Below are 19,253 nucleotides of genomic sequence, written 5' to 3' on the forward strand. Positions count from 1 at the left end.
CACATCCAGAGGGCTATTTACTGTTTTACTCTGTACAGCACCATGTACATTGATGGTGCTATATAAATAATAATAATAATAATAATAATAATAATAATAATAATAACAACAACCAGGTTGCGGATGGCTAGTCTAAAGCATAGAACTCCACCACCACCACCACCATGGGGTCCCTATCCTGGGAAGCTTGTGGCAGATCGCATGGGTGGCTTTTACCTGCCCCAGGGGACAGCATGCAGAGTGAGTGCCAAGTCTTGTCCCCTCTCAGCTGGGTCCCAGATGAGAAACTGCCTGTTTTGTCCCACAGAACTCAAAGGGAGCCATTGAGAAGGAAGTCAGCCACACTCAGCTTTGAACCATCGAATCATAGAAGAGTAGTCGGAAGGGGCCTACAAGGCCATCGAGTCCAACCCCCTGCTCAATGCAGGAATCTACCCTAAAGCATCCCTGACAGATGGCTGTCCAGCTGCCTCCTGAAGACCTCTAGTGTGGGAGAGCCCACCACCTCCCTAGGTAACTGGTTCCATTGTCATACTGCTCTAACAGTCAGGAAGTTTTTCCTGCTGTCCAGCCAGAATCTGGCTTCCTGTAACTGGAGCCCGTTATTCCGTGTCCTGCACTCTGGGAGGATCGAGAAGAGATCCTGGCCCTCCTCTGTGTGACAACCTTTCAAGTCCTTGAAAAGTGCTATCATGTCTCCCCTCAATCTTCTCTTCTCCAGGCTAAACATGCCCAGTTCTTTCAGTCTCTCTTCATAGAGCTTTGTTTCCAGACCCCTGATCATCCTGGTTGCCCTCCTCTGAACCCGCTCCAGCTTGTCTGCGTCCTTCTTGAATTGTTAAGCCCAGAACTGGACACAATACTCTAGATGAGGCCTAACCGGGGCCGAATAGAGAGGAACCAGTACCTCACGTGATTTGGAAGCTATACTTGTATGAATGCAGCCCAAAATAGCATTTGCCTTTCTTGCAGCCATATCGCACTGTTGGCTCATATTCAGCTTGAGATCTACAACAATTCCAAGATCCTTCTCATTTGTAGTGTTGCTGAGCCAAGTATCCCCCATCTTGTAACTGTGCCTTTGGTTTCTATTTCCCAAATGTAGAACTTGGCATTTATCCCTATTAAATTTCATCCTGTTGTTTTCAGCCCAGCACTCCAGCCTATCAAGATCACTTTGAAGTTTGTTTCTGTCTTCCAGGGTATTCGCTATCCCACCCAATTTGGTGTAATCTGCAAATTTGATAAGCGTTCCCTGCACCTCCTCGTGCAAATAATTAATAAAAAAGATTCTGTTTCACAGCCATACTAGAATCCGCTGCAAATTTGGTGGCGGGGTTTGGGTGCAGCCCTTAACCCCTGACGCTATGAGATAGCGAAACAGAATGTTGGGAGCGTGGCTCTATTAATCAATCAGTCAATTATTCAACTGAACTATCTGTCTGAAAATGGTTTTAGAAAACGATGGCTTAGCACATGCAAAGTGGCCGACAGGATTCCTATATACTCATAGCAGACTTGTTCCCTGAGAATGGATTCATGTTGCCACCCACACAAAAGGCAGGCGTCAGCAGTTTTCAGGGAACCCCAAAGTGTGAAGAAGTACAAAATATCTTTGGGGGAGGAACTAAGGGGAGGGTCTCCCTCCCCCAAACCAGCCCAATGAACACTGAGCGTGATTAGCTGACACTGAATGGTGACTGACTAGTTATTGTGGGGGGTGGGAGGGGGGATGGAAAACTGGGAAAGGGATCAGGAGAAAGGAAGGGGCTCTCTGGGAAGAGGGGCCGGCTGGCCGGCTGGCTGGAGCATTCCACACTGCAACATTCCGTTGCAGCTCTCGCAGCGTATGGCTAAATATGGAACATGGGGAAAAGCAAGGAACTCCATAACTGGAAAGTTATTTGAAGTATTCATAAAGCATGAAAATGGGCATGACTGAATGCAAGGAAAAGGAAGCCAGGGATCAGGGCTCACTTTTGCATTAGTTTTGAATAGCAGAGATCCCGGTGCTGTATCACATGCCGTCCCCTTCAGTTTCAAAAGGGTGTGTGGGTGTGTGCGTGCGCGCTGTTTGAGAAACACAGGGCCAAAGCTACTTTGGATGAGTAGTACAGCTAATTATATAGCCCTGATCAGAACGTCTTACGATTACACAGGACTAGCCACATAAGGGATGAATAAAAAATGTTATGGCACCCACACAGAGGCCCTTAAAATGGCTTCCTCCTAGACCAGCTCTTTACGTGTTGACTGTAGTATTTGAAAGCTGCTTCCTCTGGAGTTCGCCGCCATTGTGCGGAGGCGTTTTGCGCTCAGTGTGCAGGTGGTGCTGCCATAGAGCGCCCATATGCGATTCGGAATCCTGTCGCCATTGTGCTGAAGGCGACGACATGGATGTTCTTTACGGCCCTCTCTCCATGCTGGGCTGCAGCACATGAAGTTGTCCAGCCAGAAAGGCAAAGGGTCCTTTGGCATTGTAAAGGCTAATTTATGGCAGGATGCACTTTTATGGCCAAGCTTTTATGGCCGCCGGTTTCTTTCCAGACATCTGGACGTGAGATTTCATGCCAGTTCCTCTTCAGATGTTCTGTGTAAACAAAGGGTAGTTTCCCCAGGATGGGAGTACGGTCGAGCAGAAGCAGCGGGCGTCTGGAAGGAGAGATCTTTCTCACTTTTTCTTTCCAAGGGAGGCATGTACATTTCACGTGGAGACACAAAAGATGTGTGGTTGTTGGGTGGGGGGACACCCCATTTCCTCAGTGCACTCTTTGTACTTAAATGTCCCCGGGGGGGGGGGATCGTTTTTATACTCCTGCTAGCCCTCTTTCCTCCCTCCCCAACACTCCCCGTCATGAGAGCAGTCGCATTTAAGTGCTTCTCAAAACAGAATGTGCTAATTTTGTTGTGAAAAATGTCAGTCACATTTTTATGACTTCCTGTTTTATTCAGCTTAAAAACACACAATAGAGAAGTTCCAACCCTCTCTCTAACTCCTCGCCCTTATTGCTAGATTCACCTTTTAAAGCGTTTTCCACATTCTGAATTCGCGTGAAATCTGGTTTCACCTTTAATTTTGAGTAACGGAAGAACTGAGTGATGGCACAGCGCTAATTTTGCATATGGTGATACTGATAAATTTCTGAATTGTGGAACATTAGAATATTAGAATCAAGAGAGCATAAACTGGACACAACTTTAAAAATTCAGATTTAAAAAACAATGCAAAGAAAAACCCCATAATCCTTTTTTTAGGGCGTGAATTTTTTCTATTTCAAATAAAATTTCAAAATGTTGATCAAACGCTGGAGTCAAAGTCTGTGCACCTGTGCCAGTAGGTCAGGATATGCCTAGTCCTGGAGTTATATCTGCCTGTGGTGGTGGGGATGTCAGGTAAAGATCCTAAATAAACACGCTTATGTGATGCTTTCAGGTAGAGACGCAAAGAAGGACATTTGCCCCAGCTGGTTCACCGGAGCAGGTGACGTTTGAAGATGTTGCTGTCAACTTCTCCGCGGAAGAGTGGTCCATGCTGGAAGGCTGGCAGAAGGAGCTGCATAAGGAAATAATGCTGGAAAATTACTCTTTGCTGCTTTCACTGGGTAAGGGACGGGCGCGCAGTGTCCTCAGGTGACAGCTGCGTAGCTTTACTTGAATGGGCTCAAGTTAAAGGAAGCCAGATTCCAGCTGGACATCAGGAAAAACTTCCTGACTGTTAGAGCAGTACGACAATGGAATCAGTTGCCTGGTGAGGTTGTGGGCTCTCCCACACTAGAGGCCTTCAAGAGGCAGCTGGACAACCCTCTGACAGGGATGCTTTAGGGTGGATTCCTGCCTTGAGCGGGGGGTTGGACTTGATGGCCTTGTAGGCCCCTTCCAACTCTGCTATTCTATGATTCTATGAAGACTAAGGGCTCATCTACACCAAGCAGGATATTCCACTATGAAAGTGGTATGAAAACGGTATATAAAAGGCAAGTGCCACACGACTGCTTTATAGCAGTATAAAAGTGCACTGACAACTGTTGGGGACCATGGACACAGACCATATACTGCTTTCATACCACTTTCATAGTGCTACTTCCTGCTTGGTGTAGATGTGTCATGGGCCCCAACAGTTGTCAGTACACTTCATTACCACTATAAAGCCAGGGCCGGTGCCAGACTATTTTGCGCCCTAGGCAAGGCGAGCTACTTGCACCCACCCACCCCAAATTGCACAGAAGTCCGAACGTGTGCGCCGAGTGGAGAGCTGGGACTGGCTCACTTCGATTTGGGACCGAGCCGTCTGGAATTCACTGGGACTTACTTCTGTGTGAACGCAACCTGCTATGCATCCTGGCGTCCCGATCCCCTCCGCATGTTTACTTGGGGAAATAAGGCTTCCGAGTAAGGAGGCATAGGCGGATCGGGCTGGACTGGTGCCTCCCGGTGCAACGCTTTCTCGGATGCAAGTGCCGTTGATCCACGCAGGATCGGGAAGCAGGAGAGTTTGCCTTGCGAGGAGTCCACAAGTCCCTAGCTTTCCTGGGGGAAGGGAGAGGGAGTCCTGCTTGCCCGCCTGCCTGGACATCACAGCCTGTTTGAGGAGAGAGGCGAGGCGACCCGGTGCCCTTTCCTTGGGAGTAAGGCAGAGGCTGGCTTGAGCCAGGGTCGAGCTCGCCACGTGCTTTTTCTTCTTCTTTTGGCAGCGGCCTCCCGGCTCTGGGAGGGCGGCTTCCGGGTGGCTAGAGCGGCTCTGGGAGGGCAGCTTCCGGGCAGAAGTCCAAATGTGGAGCCGCCCCACCCCAGCGTCCCTGGCTTCGCTTCGGCTGGGTGGGCGTGGGGCGCCACCTCGCCTGCCCAGACCCAGCTGAATCCTCGGGCTGGCCCGGCCCGGCTCACAGCCAACAACGCGCGTGAGTGCTGCGCAGCGCCCGGCGCCCCTCTTAGCTTGGCGCTCTAGGCGGCCGCCTGAGTGGCCTCTATGGTAGCACCGGCCCTGTACAAAGCCGTAGTGTAGATCCTGCAGTGCACTTCAGTACTGCTGTAAAACAGTCGTGTGGCTCCTGCCTTTTATATACCGCTTTCATAGTGGAATATCCTGCTTGGTGTAGATGAGCCCTTTGCTGAATCAGGCTGAGGGCTGCTCCGAGCTGTGCAAAGCCAGGTCTGTCTGTTAGCGGCAAACACCTGTTCACATTTTGTCTCCCTGTGAGCAGGCCATTCTGTCCCCTCGGTGGAGTTCTCCTCATTAATCTGCCCGCTCAAAGGAACCACGGACAGCTGGAATCTTAGCCGGGCGGGGCGGGGGCCTTCTGCTGCTGGAGACGACCACGCCACGGGTAAGGAGCTGCAAATGCTGCTGGGGCTGCAGCCAGGATACGGTCCTTGAGGTGCCTCCACGCTAGAGCCACTGAGTGCTGCCGAGACCTTGCTGGGAGTAGACATCAAACAGAATCGCACCAGACCTGCCTCCTTTATTAATTAGGAAACCTTTTTAAAATGGTCCTTTATTAATTAGCAATGCTTTTTCCCCCATGGCCAAAATCCTTCTGCCAGGTCTACATACAGCTAGCCCTGATGGTTCTGTGCTACCTCCAGTAGTAGAGGCAGTAAGCCTATATACACCAGTTGCTGGGGAACATGGGTGGGAGGGTGCCGTTGCACCCGTGTCCTGCTTGTGGGTCCCTGGTCAACAGCTGGTTGGCTACTGTGAACAGAGCGCTGGGCTGGGTGGGCCCTTGGTCTGATCCAGCATGGCGGTTCTTATGTTCTGAACTATGTTACAGCCGGCAAAGGCTCCTCGTACCTTCAAATAAAAGTTTATAACTTGCCGTTTCAGCCTATTTCATGACTGCTTCCAGATCCTGGCTGGCTGGGGGTGGGAAAAGATTTGTGAGTAATTTCCACTTGAAAAGCCTCTCCACGAATTCACTCATGTCAGAGCCTAGTTTTCTGCTGGGTCTGGAGGGAGGGGGAGAGAGAGACGGATTTCCCCTCCTTATTTCTTCCTTCCTTTCTTTTGTGAACGGCCCAGAGAGCTTCAGCTGTTGGGCCGTATAGAAACGTAATAAATAAATAAATAAACTGAATAGAAAATAGGGCTACAGCTATTTTTAAAAAGACACACCCACACACACCCCAAAAACCCATGACCTTCTGTCCTATTTGGAAGTTTGGGAGAGATTCTGGGATGGTGTCGAAAGACATAAATGAACATGAATAAATCAGCCTTCTCCAGCCTGGCACTGTCCAGTTGTCTGGACTACAGTTCCCATCATCCACAGCCAACATGACACTGTATCTTTGTCCCCCAGCCTGTCTAAAACTGAGGCCAAAGGGGAGAAGTAGAGATGCTGTGGTCCCTGCTTTCGACTGTCTTCTGTCTTTCTCCGTAGATGGCCGGGCCGCCTTCTCAGACGATGTAGAGGAACCCTGGGACCTTGAGGACATGAATGACAAAGAAGAGGGGTGCCTGACCCCCACCAGCGATGTGGACGGTAAGGGGAGGACAAGGGTGAATGGTTATGCGTTTGGGGCAGCAGCAGAGGTTGTAGGTAGCCAGTTTCCGGCTGGACATCAGGAAAAACTTCCTGACTGTTAGAGCAGTACGACAATGGAACCAGTTACCTAGGGAGGTGGAGGGCTCTCCCACACTCGAGGCCTTCAAGAGGCAGCTGGACAACCCTCTGTCAGGGATGCTTTCGGGTGGATTCCTGCACTGAGCAGGGGGTTGGACTCGATGGCCTTGTAGGCCCCTTCCAAACGCTACTATTCTATGACCCTATGATTCTATGAAGGAGAATTTGCGTTCGTGATGTTTTGCGAAGAACTCCTGGCTTCGCTGTTCAGCGCAGTGGCAGGGGTAGGAGCAGAACCCACGAGCGCAACATGTTCAGAGGTATTCCTGATATCAGTGGAGGCTGGTGGCTCCGATGTCAGTTTGGGCGTTTAATCCTCTCCGGGTATCAGGCAGAATGCTAAAGGAGCCGTCCAAAGTGGGGAAGCAAAAGGACTGGGGCAAAATGCCAAAAATGCCAGCATATTTTACCTTAAAGTTTTTACTCCTAGCAACTAAGCATTTCAACCATGTAGAATGGGGGGAAATGCACCAAATCCAGGAAAGCGCCAAACGTTTGGTGGTCAGGGGAAAGAGGGTGGGGCCAAAGGGAGAAAGGGGGCGTGGTGATCTGAGGAAGCCTGGAGGCTGGATTGGGACCTCCAGAGTGCTGGATTTGGTGCCCAGGCCTGAGGTCCCCTGCCCTACCATATACTTTTCGGTATGTATTTTCCCTTAAGGTGTGCTTTTTTTGATTGGAGGACTGATCGCAAGTGTGGCGTAGCAGTTAGGGTGTTGGACTGGGAATCGGGAGATCCAGGTTCAGGTCCCCATTTGGCCACGGAAACCCACTGGGTGACTTTGGGCCACTCACAGACTCTCAGCCCAGCCTACCTCACAGGGTTGTTGTTGTGAGGATTAAATGGAGAGGAGGAGGAGGATTGGGTGCCTCGAAGGAAAAAGGGCGGGCTATAAATACAGTAAATAAAATGCAGTAAATTTTGAAAACCGAAGGATAACCGTGTTACAGTTTGCATATTAGATTGGGAAGCTCGAATTAGTTCCTCTTCCTATTGAAATGCAAACCAAACAAATTTCTGTCCCCTCCCTCGTTAAGGGCTCTGGGTTCCAGAACCTGTGTTAACTTTGGACAGCGGCGGGTCACGGCCGTGTCTCTCAGCCCACGGGTGACCTTATCTTCCACCTCCGTGAGTATTTATTTCTTCATGCCCCAAACAGGCGAGCGTCAGAGCAGCCTCCACCTTTGTGCGCTCATGAAGCTTGTGAAGGAGATCCCGGAGTTTCTCTACGGACACGCCAAAGCCAACACCGACCCTGCCACGCCCGCCGGCGGGGGTGATGCTGAGGAGGCAGCCGGGGTGCCCGACAGCAGCGGTGCGTGAGTGGTCCGCCCTGCCTCACCTTCTGGGTGGAGCGGTGGACAGAGACCTCCGGGTTCCCTTTCCTACCCCTGGAGCTGCTTCCTACTTGAGAGCCGTATCGCTTTGCACCGATCGGTCTCTCGTGCGAACAGTGATTTCAGTTGGGCCTGAATTCATTCTGGGGCTCTGAGGCGAGACCGTAATGGAAGCCGAAGTCTCGCTTTCTTGTTTGGATGAATTGCATCGCGTAGGTTTTTTCTTTCTTTTCTCCTGTCAACGCTGGAATTTTTTTGCTTCCCTGCCCCCCCTCCCTCTTGGCCTTTTCAAGAGTAAGTGCGAAAGCAAGGAAAACCCCGTGGGGGAGTAAAAAATTGGCTTAAAGTGCCAGGTGTCTAAGCGTTTCGAACGTGATTGCGTTCTTCCTCAGGGCTTTGTCTGCACCTGGCACTTTAATAAAACTTTTACTAATATTATTGTTGAAGAGTACTTGGTTCCACCCTTGCCTTTGGCTTTTGAAGAGTAGCCATGAAATGCCTGACAGATGTAGAGTATTCCTGAGAGAGAGAGAGAGAGAGAGAGAGAGAGAGAGAGAGAGAGAGAGAGAGGTCGTACGAGTTTAGGGTCATCATTGGGAGACGAGGCAGGGAAAAGGGCCCACCTTCCTCTCTAAGCCCCATACGGCGATGCGCTTCTTAAATCTCGTAGCAACCTGGAAAATAACCACGGCTGATTGACGCTGTTATCTCATCCCCAAAGGCTTTACTCCTGGTGAAACAGGCTGGTGGAAAGGAAGCGAGAACAGCTCAGCTGATAGCAGTGAAGACACCGCCGGAGCCATAAACAGTGGAAATGAAGCAGCTGTTCATGCCCACCCCCCACCCCCACCCCGGCCGGTCTCCTTTGCAGTTTCTGTTCGCCAGTTTTGGGGCACCATTAAGGGAGAGCAGAGAGTGGGAGGCAGAGCGATCTGACCCCGGAGGCACCAGGAAAACCTCCTGCGCGCCGTGCTCATTTCCACGGGCCTCACGCAGGAAACGTCAGGATGCATTGCGCCCTGTCCAAATTAGTGGGGGAGATACGATTTTGATTTTACTGTTTCAGGGCCCAGGCTAGGCGTATTATGGCTAGGGTAAGGTCTCTCCTCCCATCCTCTGGGATCGCACAAAGGTGCAAATACGTCAATTTCCCTATAGCTATGCTTTCTTATAGCTAAAGTTCCAATTTATATTTTGGGAGGTTTACATAAGGGGAGACATGATAGCACTCTTCAAAGACTTAAAAGGTTGTCACACAGAGGAGGGCCAGGATCTCTTCTCGATCCTCCCAGAGTGCAGGACACGGAATAACGGGCTCAAGTTACAGGAAGCCAGATTCCAGCTGGACATCAGGAAAAACTTCCTGACTGTTAGAGCAGTATGACAATGGAACCAGTGACCTAGGGAGGTTGTGGGCTCTCCCACACTAGAGGCCTTCAAGAGGCAGCTGGACAAGCATCTGTCAGGGATGCTTTAGGGTGGACTCCTGCACTGAGCAGGGGGTTGGACTCGATGGCCTTGTAGGCCCCTTCCAACTCTGCTATTCTATGTTTCTATCCTATGATTCTATGCCATGTAGAGGACTAAGGTCTTGGAGATGGTGCATTCAGTGAAGCAGGACTAGAGCCTGTTGAATCGTATATTTGGTAGCCTGGACCTTTTGGTGGTAAAAACCAAGAAATGTAGTTAAATCAGCTCAATGTATTTAATCCATGTGTTAAAAATGGCTCTTGAGTCCCATAATTTTTGTAAACCGCCCAGAGAGTTTTGGCTATGGGTTGGTATATAAATTTAATAAATAAATAAATAAATTTTCACCAAAAGGCAATCACTTGGGCTCTCTCCAAAGTGAAACTCCTATTTACAAAAGATTTAGGCTGCAATCCCATACCTGCTTACCTGGGAGTAAGCTCCTTTGGACTGAATGGGGCTGAATCATAGAATCTTAGAATAGCAGAGTTGGAAGGGGCCTACAAGGCCATTGAGTCCAACCCCCTGCTCAATGCAGCAGGAATCCAGCCTAAAGCATCCGTGACAGGTGGTTGTCCAGCTGCCTCTTGAAGGCCTCCAGTGTGGGAGAGCCCACAACCTCCCTAGGTAACTGGTTCCATTGTCGTCCTGCTCTAACAGTCAGGAAGTTTTTCCTGATGTCCAGCTGGAATCTGGCTTCCTTTAACTTGAGCCCGTTATTCTGTGTCCTGCGCTCTGGGAGGATCGAGAAGAGGTCCTGGCCCTCCTCTGTGTGACAACCTTTTAAGTATTAGAAGAATGCTATCATGTCTCCCCTCAACCTTCTCTTCTCCAGGCTAAACATGCCCAGTTCTTTCAGTCTCTCTTCATAGGGCTTTGTTTCCAGACCTCTGATCATCCTGGTTGCCCTCCTCTGGACACGCTCCAGCTTGTCTGCGTCCTTCTTGAATTGTGGAGCCCAGAACTGGATGCAATACTCTAGATGAGGCCTAACCAGGCCTGAATAGAGAGGAACCACGACCTCACGTGATTTGGAAGCTATACTTCTATTAATGCAGCCTAAAATAGCAGTTGCCTTTCTTGCAGCCATATCTCACTGTTGGCTACGCCTGGGTTCTAGATTGGAGATAATTGTGGGAGTTAGAAGGGGTTTGACCTGGAGGCCGTCCTGCTCCTGATACCCCAACATTTTCGGAATAAGGCACTGTGTGAATCCATCCACACGCCGAATGCACCGCTTTGCCACTGCGGGACCATCCTTGATTTGAGATCTGCTCTGTTCTTGTCGTTCAACCTGCAGCACGGGTGGAGCGCCTGCGTCACCTTAGCCTGCAGGGCGATTTTGCGGACGTCTCCCTGGCCCTGTCGAGTCGTCCAGACACACCTGCCAGTAGCGCAGAGGAAGAATGGGGAGAGTCTCACATTCGAGGTTTGTACACATCTGACGAGCCTCAGGAAGGCAGTCGGGGGCATTAACGCTGTGTGAGATATGATGCCCGGGGGTGGGTGGGGGTGGAACTCCTGTTTAAAGTGCTGGAAGCAGGTCACTGGATCACACAGAAGTCTTCATACAGAAGCAGCCCCAGTATAAGGCAGCTTCCTAGGGTGAACAATCCATAGCAGACAACACCCACATGTAGTCACCCATCCCGTTGAAGGCCGAAGCCTTTCCAGCTGAGCAAATGTGACATGTCAACTCACATTTGCTCAGCTGGAAAGGCTTTGGCCTGCAACGGGATTGGTGACAACATGTGGACATGTGGGTGTTGTTTGCTATGGATTGTTCACCCTAGGTTCTTAAGCAAGGTATGCAACCTGCAACTGTATTCTGGACATGGATTTTGGGGACAAGAATTTGCAGATTTGTGTCGATGGTCCATGGCTGTGTTTCGAAAGAACGCTAAATGATGGTTTATCACTGCAAGAGAAGTGAGCAGCCCGTAGGACACATGTCACCCCCCACCCCCCTTGGCCATTCTGTTCCATCCAATAGCCGCAGCTCTCTGGGCAGTTCCGAAAAATTAAATACACCATGATATAAACCCTCTAAAAGTTTAAAACAGAATAGAAATGGAGTGAAAGACCTAGAAACACAGCAACACTCATTTAGAAACGAACTGAAGACCTAAAAAGGTCTTCACCTGACACTGAAAAGACCACAGTGTATTTATTTATTTATTTATTTACAGAGAGCTTCAGCTATTGGACGGTATAGAAATGTAATAAATAAATAAATAATTTTATTACATTTATATACCGCCCCACAGCCGAAGCTCTCTGGGCGGTTCACAACTGGTGTAGGTGCCAGGTGAGCCTCCCTGTCACGAGAGGGCGTTTCACAACTGGCGTGCCACCACAAAAAGGCCCTGTGTTTAGTAGCCAGCTACCTCACATTGTTTAGCGGGGGCACTTGGCGGAGGGACACTGAAGATGACCTTAGGGTCCGGGCAGGTATACATGCTTGAGGACAAAGTGTTCTGAGCAAATCCAATGCTTGCCCAGACCTGTGACACCAGTAGAGGGCCCAATCAGAGGTAACCCCTTATTGCTTTGGCATTGCTTTTTGGTTGGGATAGATGTGGCAGCAAACACTGAGGTCGCTGTAGAAGAGGATCTGGCACAAGGGCTGCTGAAGGGTGAGGCGGGAGCCCTTCTCAACAGGCCCTGTCTGTCCAGGACGCAGAACAGCTGCCCCCAAACAGGCATGGAGTCGGAGGCTTGTGCCGCAGATGCTGCAGGTGAGTTAGACACCTGGGTGATTTCAGGGCCGGTGCTACCATAGAGGCCACTCAGGCGGCCGCCTAGAACGCCAAGCTAAGAGGGGCGCCGGGCACAGCGCAGCACTCACGCGCGTTGGCTGTGAGCCGGGCCGGCTTGAGGATTCAGTTGGGCCTGGGCGGGCGAGATGGCGCCCCGCGCCCGCCCAGCCGAAGCGAAGCCAGGGACGCTGGGGCGGGGTGGCTCCATGTTCGGACTTCCGGAACGCGCCCGGAAGAGAGAGAGAGAGAGAATGTATGGGTGCACGGGGTCTTTGAGTGAATGCATGTGTTCATGCGTGTGTTTGTTTGGAGTGAGTGATGCTGAGTGTGTGTGTGTGTGCGTGCGCGTGTGAGTTGGGGGGGAGGTGATATTCCTATTAAATAATGCATTTTAGACCCATAGACATGCCTTTCCAATTTGTTTGCTATAATTGGCATGACATATTTCTTGCACTTTAAAATCAATTTAACAGTTTCAAGTTTTGGGCTTCTTATTTTTTCCAGGGAACATCTGTTTTTAAAAATCAAAGTTGGCATTTTTGGGGGGTGGTAGTGGTGAAAGTAGCTCACCTTGCCTAGGGCGCAAAATAGTCTGGCACCGGCCTTGGGTGATTTATTGCATTGTTGTGTCTCTTTCCCCAGGAGACATGAATTACACATCGAGGCGTTTTGAATGGGACTGTGGCGTCTGCCCTGAATTAGGTTGAGGACCTTAGTTAAGGCCTTTTCCATCAATTCAGATTCTGCACCCAACTAGTCCCAGTGTTGTCAGAACGTGGAGAAGTTGGGTTGTATCTGATGGTGTCCTTCACAGAATCATAGAATAGCAGAGTTGGAAGGGGCCTACAAGGCCATCGAGTTAACGATGCAGTTAACGATGCAGGAGCCCTGTCCCCTTGACCAGATACAAAAGAGGGCAGGGCTCCTACAACTTTAACTGTTGCAATGAAGAGGGAATTTCACCAGGTGCTGTGTGCAGCCAAATGACACTCGTGCTGAAATTCCCTTTTCTAGTATCACAAGCCAGAGCTTCGATATCAAAGAAGCTACCTGACTAGGGCGACCCTATGAAAAGGAGGACCGGGGCCCTGAATCTTTAACAGTTGCATAGAAAAGGGAATTTCAGCTGGTGTCATTTGTATATATGGGGAACCTGGTGGAATTCCCTCTTCATCACAACATTTGAAGCTGCAGGAGCTATACAAGAGTACGAAACCCTGACCCAGAATCAGGTTGTCTACGAATGATTTAGCGCCGGGTGCCCCATGAATATGCGGTGTGCTACGGGCGAGAGGCAGCCCCCTTCCGGCCACGCTCCGCTCCCGAGACGGACGGCTCTCCTCACCGGACCGGGCAGGGACCCGGAACGGCTAGCTGAGGCCAACCAAGCCTCCTCGGAGCTGCGGTATCGTTCCGTTTAGAGGGGATTCTGACTTAGAGGTGTTCAGTCATAATCCCACAGATGGTAGCTTCGCCCCATTGGCTCCTCAGCCAAGCACATACACCAAATGTCTGAACCTGTGATTCCTCTCGTACTGAGCAGGATTACTAGCGCAACAACACATCATCAGTAGGGTAAAACTAACCTGTCTCACGACGGTCTCACCCTATACAAGAGTGACCAGATACAAAAGAGGGCAGGGCTCCTGCAGCCTTAACTGCTTTGATGAAGAGGGAATTTCACCAGGTTCTCCATATATACAAATGACATCTGCTGAAATTCCCTTTTCTGTGCAACTGTTAAAGATACAGGAGCCCTGTTCTTTGATATCGAAGCTCTGGCTTGTGATGCTGCCAGACAACTCTGTAGTAAACAAAATAGACTCAGCAAGTAAAGAGGCAGCTAAAAGCTTCCAGACTACTGAACTACAGGCGGATAGTTCAAACCAGTAACACTTGTTTCCCTTCGTTGAAGCAGACACAACCTTGGAAAGATCCCTTTCCCACAACCTGTGTACAAAGAATCGAGGACAGGAGGATGGAGCTGAGAGCAGGCCCGGCACGCCTCAAGCCCTGTCCAGCGACTGTGGAGATCGTAGCACAGCCAGAGACGTGGGATCAAGCAGAGCAACACCACAGGCTGGGGAGCACGTCCCTGCAGGTACAAAGCAGGAGAGTAAAGGCTATTGCCATAATATGAGGCCCAGTTCATAAGTGTGAGCCTCGTATGGCGCAGAGCGGTAAAGCAGCAGTTTCTGCAGCTGAAACTCTCCCCACGGCCTGAGTTCAATCCCAGCGGAAGCTGGTTTCAGGCAGCCGGCTTGGGTCGACTCAGCCTTCCATCCTCCCGAGGTCGGTAAAATTAGTACCCAGTTAGCTGGGGGAAAGGTAATCACGGCCAGGGAAGGCAACGGCAAACCACCCCGCTATAAGGCCTGCCAAGAAAACGTCAGCGAAAGCTGGCGTCCCTCCAAGAGTCAGTAATGACTCAGTGCTTGCACGAGGGGTTCCTTTCCTTCTCCTCATAAGTGTGACTTGCTGAACCCCCACCTACGTGTGTTTCAAGCATCCAGCCACATGACAAGGGGTCCATAAGAACTGGCCCTTGGAGGAGGGTCCCAAAGCAAAGTGCAGCCTTGGCATTATTAGTAATTATAATCTTTGTGTTCTCTAAATGGAAAACCAGTGTGGTGCCGTTATTAGAGTGCTGGACTAGGGACTCGAGAGATCTGGGTCGTAGAATCATAGAATTATAGAATAGCAGAGTTGGAAGGGGCCTACAAGGCCATCGAGTCCAACCCCCTGCTCAATGCAGGAATCCACCCTAAAGCATCCCTGACAGAGGGTTGTCCAGCTGCCTCTTGAAAGCCTCTAGTGTGGGAGAGCCCACAACCTCCCTAGGTCACTGGTTCCATTGTCGTACTGCTCTAACAGTCAGGAAGTTTTTCCTGATGTCCAGCTGGAATCTGGCTTCCTTTAACCTGAGCCTGTTATTCCATGTCCTGCACTCTGGGAAGATCGAGAAGAGATCCTGGCCCTCCTCTGTGTGACAACCTTTTAAGTATTTGAAGAGTGCTCTCATGTCTCCCCTCAATCTCCTCTTCTCCAGGCTAAACATGCCCAGTTCTTTCAGTCTCTCCTCATAGGGCTTTGTTTCCAGGCCCCTGATCCTCCTGGTTGCCCTCCTCTGAACACGCTCCAGCTTGTCTGCGTCCTTCTTGAATTGTGGAGCCCAGAACTGGACGTGATACTCTAGATGAGGCCTAACCAGGGCCGAATAGAGAGGAACCAGGACCTCACGTGATTTGGAAGCTCTACTTCTATTAATGCAGCCCAAAATAGCGTTTGCCTTTCTTGCAGCCCTATCGCACTGTTGGCTCCTATTCAGCTTGCGATCTGCAACGGTCCCTTCCAAGGGAGGATATAAACGCAATAATAAATAAATAGGAAATAAAAGCAACTCCTTCCTTAACTGCCAGCTTGTGGCCAAAACTGTCAGCGGAGATCCTTCTATTCAGGGCTAGCCAAACCGGAGAATACCCAAGGGCATCTGCCTGCCTGGGACCTCTCCCCACCTTTTCCCCACCCTCTTTGGTATTCCTTTTCTTTCACGGAAAAACCTCAGATAGAATCATAGAATAGCAGAGTTGGAAGGGGCCTACAAGATAAGATGTTCTTATGCACCTATGGTTTTTGTTCCCAGTCGCATTGCATCATGGGTTGCAAAGTTTTTAAGGCTGCCAGAACACTGGCCAGTGTCTTGGACATTATTTATTTATTTATCTATTTATTTAAAGCATTTTTATAGTGCCGCCTCACCATTTCTGGCATCGAGGCGCTTTACAATAACACATAAAACAATTCCATTAAAACCCTCACCCTCAAACCATTAAAAGCCCTCAACCCCAATTTAAACCACCCCCTCCCCAAACTCTTGTGAAAATAAAAACGCCTTTGAGAGTGGGAGCCTGTCGAATCTCCAGGGGCACATTGTTCCATAAGCGGGGGCCAGCCACTGAAAAAGCCCTGGCCCCGGTACATTCCAATTTGTAGCGGGGCACCATCAGGGCACCCTGCTCCTGAGAGCGAGTCTGCCAATGGTGAGACACAGGAGAAAGGCGAGGGCTCAGGTATCCAGGACCCAAGCAATGCAGGGCTTTATACATGGTCAACAAGACCTTGTAGCGCACCCTAGCATGCCTGTTTTTGTTGCCAAACTGAAGATGGTTCAGAGTGAACTCTGGCGAGGATGTCAGTCCTGCGAGAACACACGATGCCCGTTCAAGCAAAGTTGGCCTGCAAGTGGAATAACTGAAACGGTGGCGGGTTCGGGGAGTGCCCGCCAGCCCAGAATTCAGAAGTCACCGACCCCTAACATGGGGCCCAAATGCTGCTTTTGTCGTTGTTGTCTTGTGCAAACGTCAGTGCTGATCTTTGAGGCATTCCTTGGTTGTTTTCTTTCCGCAGAAGGCGCCGGGGATCCTGACCATCTGCCCTTACGGAACACCTGGGCCGATTCTCTTGGGATTTGGGGGCGAGTCTCTTCGTCCAGCAGCTGGAGTGCAGGAGGCAGGACGGGGCCTGAGGCAGCAGGAAGGAGGCCACGTCAAGAGGGCGTTTCCGACTCCTCCTCCCCAAACCTTGCACGAGGTTTGTAAACTAGGAAAGGAGACCTAGGATAAAGGCTCTGATTTTCACGTGCATGATGTGCATGATGATTTCACGTGCATGATGTGGAAGAGCCCTTTCGCCAGCCACAGATGGTCTCGAAACCTGTGCCAGGAGGCTTTAGGGCAGGAACACTCATGCCAGACGCGATGGTGTCACTCCTTGGCCCAGTAATCTCCGTCATGACTGGTCGTGGACATCCAGGGTCTCAGGCAAATAAATGACTGGAACAACTACAATAAATGGTTTCACTGAGACGGGTGCCTCTGTGTCAGGATGTCAGTTTCTGACAGGGCCCTCCAATGGCCTTGTTGGCTGGGAGTGATGGGAGTTGCATTCCGTGACGTCTGGAGGGCACCAGGTTGGGGAAGACAGTCAGACTAGAATCAGAATAGCAGAGTTGGAAGGGACCTCCAAGGCATTGCATAATCAGAAGGCTTCCACTGAGAAGGCCCTCATAGAATCATAGAATAGCAGAGTTGGAAGGGGCCTACAAGGCCATCGAGTCCAACCCCTTGCTCAGTGCAGGAATCCACCCTGAAGCATCACTGACAGGTGGTTGTCCAGTTGCCTCTTGAAGGCCTCTAGTGTGGGAGAGTGTGGGATTCCCTCTCTGGTTTGTAAGACACATGTATGTACTGAGTACAATCATAGAATAGCAGAGTTGGAAGGGGCCTACAAGGCCATCGAGTCCAACCCACTGCTCAGTGCAGGAATCCACCCTAAAGCATCCCTGACAGATGGTTGTCCAGCTGCCTCTTGAAGGCCTCTAGTGTGGGAGAGCCCACCACCTCCCTAAGTAAGTGGTTCCATTGTCGTACTGCTCTAACAGTCAGGACGTTTTTCCTGATGTCCAGCTGGAATCTGGCTTCCTTTAACTTGAGCCCGTTATTCCGTATCCTGCACTCTGGGAGGATCGAGAAGAGATCCCGTCCCTCCTCTGTGTGACAACCTTTTAAGTATTTGAAGAGTGCTCTCATGTCTCCCCTCAATCTTCTCTTCTCCAGGCTAAACATGCCCAGTTCTTTCAGTCTCTCCTCATAGGGTTTTGTTTCCAGACCCCTGATCATCCTGGTTGCCCTCCTCTGAACACGGCCGTTGTCTTCCCACCCCGCTTCTTCTTCCTGCCCTCACTTAGAAACGGCGGCTGAGGAGAAGCCCCTCCAGGGCTTGCTGAAGTGCCTGAAGGAGCTGATTGTCCACCAGCCCCGTCGTTCCCAGCCGGCCTCCCGCAGACTGTCCACAGGCAGCTGGCAACAGGCCCCGGGGCGCAGGAGAAGGGAAGCCGGCAGCGGGTCTCCGCCTATCCAAGGTGAGTCCGGATGTGATTACAACGATCCCCGATTTCGCAGGCTGGGGGACGGGTTCCGTGCTTCATCCCAGCACCCCCCCCTTTACCTGTGTTTTGACTCTCACCTGCCACCTGCCCGTGGATTCTTTGTGGCTACCTCCTGTACCTGTCAATGTTCTGTATGAGACCTAACGAGTCGTAGATCAATATTTTTTAATGCCCCTATTGTATATTTCTCTCAAATCACTCTGATTTTGCACTTCTCTGTCTAGTTAAAATCGAAGCGACGGAAGAGGAGTCACAGGTCCAAAGCCCAGGAAACGTTGGGCCAGAAGGATCTGGGCTCCCTGATGCACCGTCAGGAAGCGCCTCCGCCTTCCAGGCTGGAGGAGGCAGGAGAATGAACACACCGGCGGGGAAGGAGAGCGGCCTCTTTGCAGCAGGTAAAAGGCACAGCATTCATTTTATTGCGCTTTCTACATTTATAACCCCCACCTTTTCCTCCAAGGCATCATGCCTGGTCCTCCTCCTCTCTCTTCTGCCTTCACAACAACCCTGTGAGGTGGATTAGGCTGAGAGTCAGTGACTGGCCCAATCTCACCCACTGAACTTCATGGCCAAGTGGGGACTTGAACCCAGGTCTTCCCAGTCTTGCACTCTAACCACTACACCATTTTGCTTGCTGTCTCTATAGCTTTGTTTTGAACAGGGCCAGGCAGACTTTAGGTGTGTGGGATCTACTTTTTATTAGGTGTGTGGGATCTACTTTTCTACTGGTGGAAAACAGTGGCTCAAGAGGGCGGATTAAGGACAGGGTGCCTCTGAGCATATGTTCAGACCAGGAGAAAAATCCTCTGCTAGTTTCCTCTCCCCTGCAAACTTCCTTTGTTTCAGCAACTTAATTTAGGGTATGTTTTTGTGTGTGTTTATTTGTTCCTATTCTTAGTCAATTAGGAGCCAAAAAGCCTGGGAGATTGAGTGCAGATCACCCAGGAATCTACCAGTAGCTCCTGATCTACTTTCCCTCCCATCCCCTGCTTTAGAAGACAGATGGCCATTTTTCCACTGCGAAATCTGACTTCTGGCAAACCCAGAATAATGCAGTTAAAATGTACTTGCATCTCTAATGTCCTCTGTCTGCATCGTTCTAGTTTCCAAATTACGATC

The 19,253-nt window shown here is 50.4% G+C and overlaps 1 protein-coding gene across 1 annotated transcript in view; it reads left to right on the forward strand.

Annotated features, from left to right (window-relative positions):
- Positions 1 to 201: 201 nt before the first annotated feature.
- The window catches only part of LOC134413400 (protein KRBA1-like), a 47,600-nt gene continuing 28,548 nt past the window's right edge, over positions 202 to 19,253 (forward strand). The window contains exons 1-11 of the mRNA XM_063147583.1: positions 202 to 240; positions 3,434 to 3,602; positions 5,202 to 5,264; positions 5,703 to 5,744; positions 6,381 to 6,482; positions 7,781 to 7,936; positions 10,729 to 10,857; positions 12,005 to 12,166; positions 14,103 to 14,288; positions 17,934 to 18,107; positions 18,359 to 18,529. Coding sequence (XP_063003653.1) covers positions 202 to 240; positions 3,434 to 3,602; positions 5,202 to 5,264; positions 5,703 to 5,744; positions 6,381 to 6,482; positions 7,781 to 7,936; positions 10,729 to 10,857; positions 12,005 to 12,166; positions 14,103 to 14,288; positions 17,934 to 18,107; positions 18,359 to 18,529 — 1,393 coding nt within the window. The remainder of the gene's footprint in view (positions 241 to 3,433; positions 3,603 to 5,201; positions 5,265 to 5,702; positions 5,745 to 6,380; positions 6,483 to 7,780; positions 7,937 to 10,728; positions 10,858 to 12,004; positions 12,167 to 14,102; positions 14,289 to 17,933; positions 18,108 to 18,358; positions 18,530 to 19,253) is intronic.

This window comes from Elgaria multicarinata, chromosome 1 (assembly GCF_023053635.1).
Source record: "Elgaria multicarinata webbii isolate HBS135686 ecotype San Diego chromosome 1, rElgMul1.1.pri, whole genome shotgun sequence".
Classification (NCBI taxonomy): domain Eukaryota; kingdom Metazoa; phylum Chordata; class Lepidosauria; order Squamata; family Anguidae; genus Elgaria; species Elgaria multicarinata.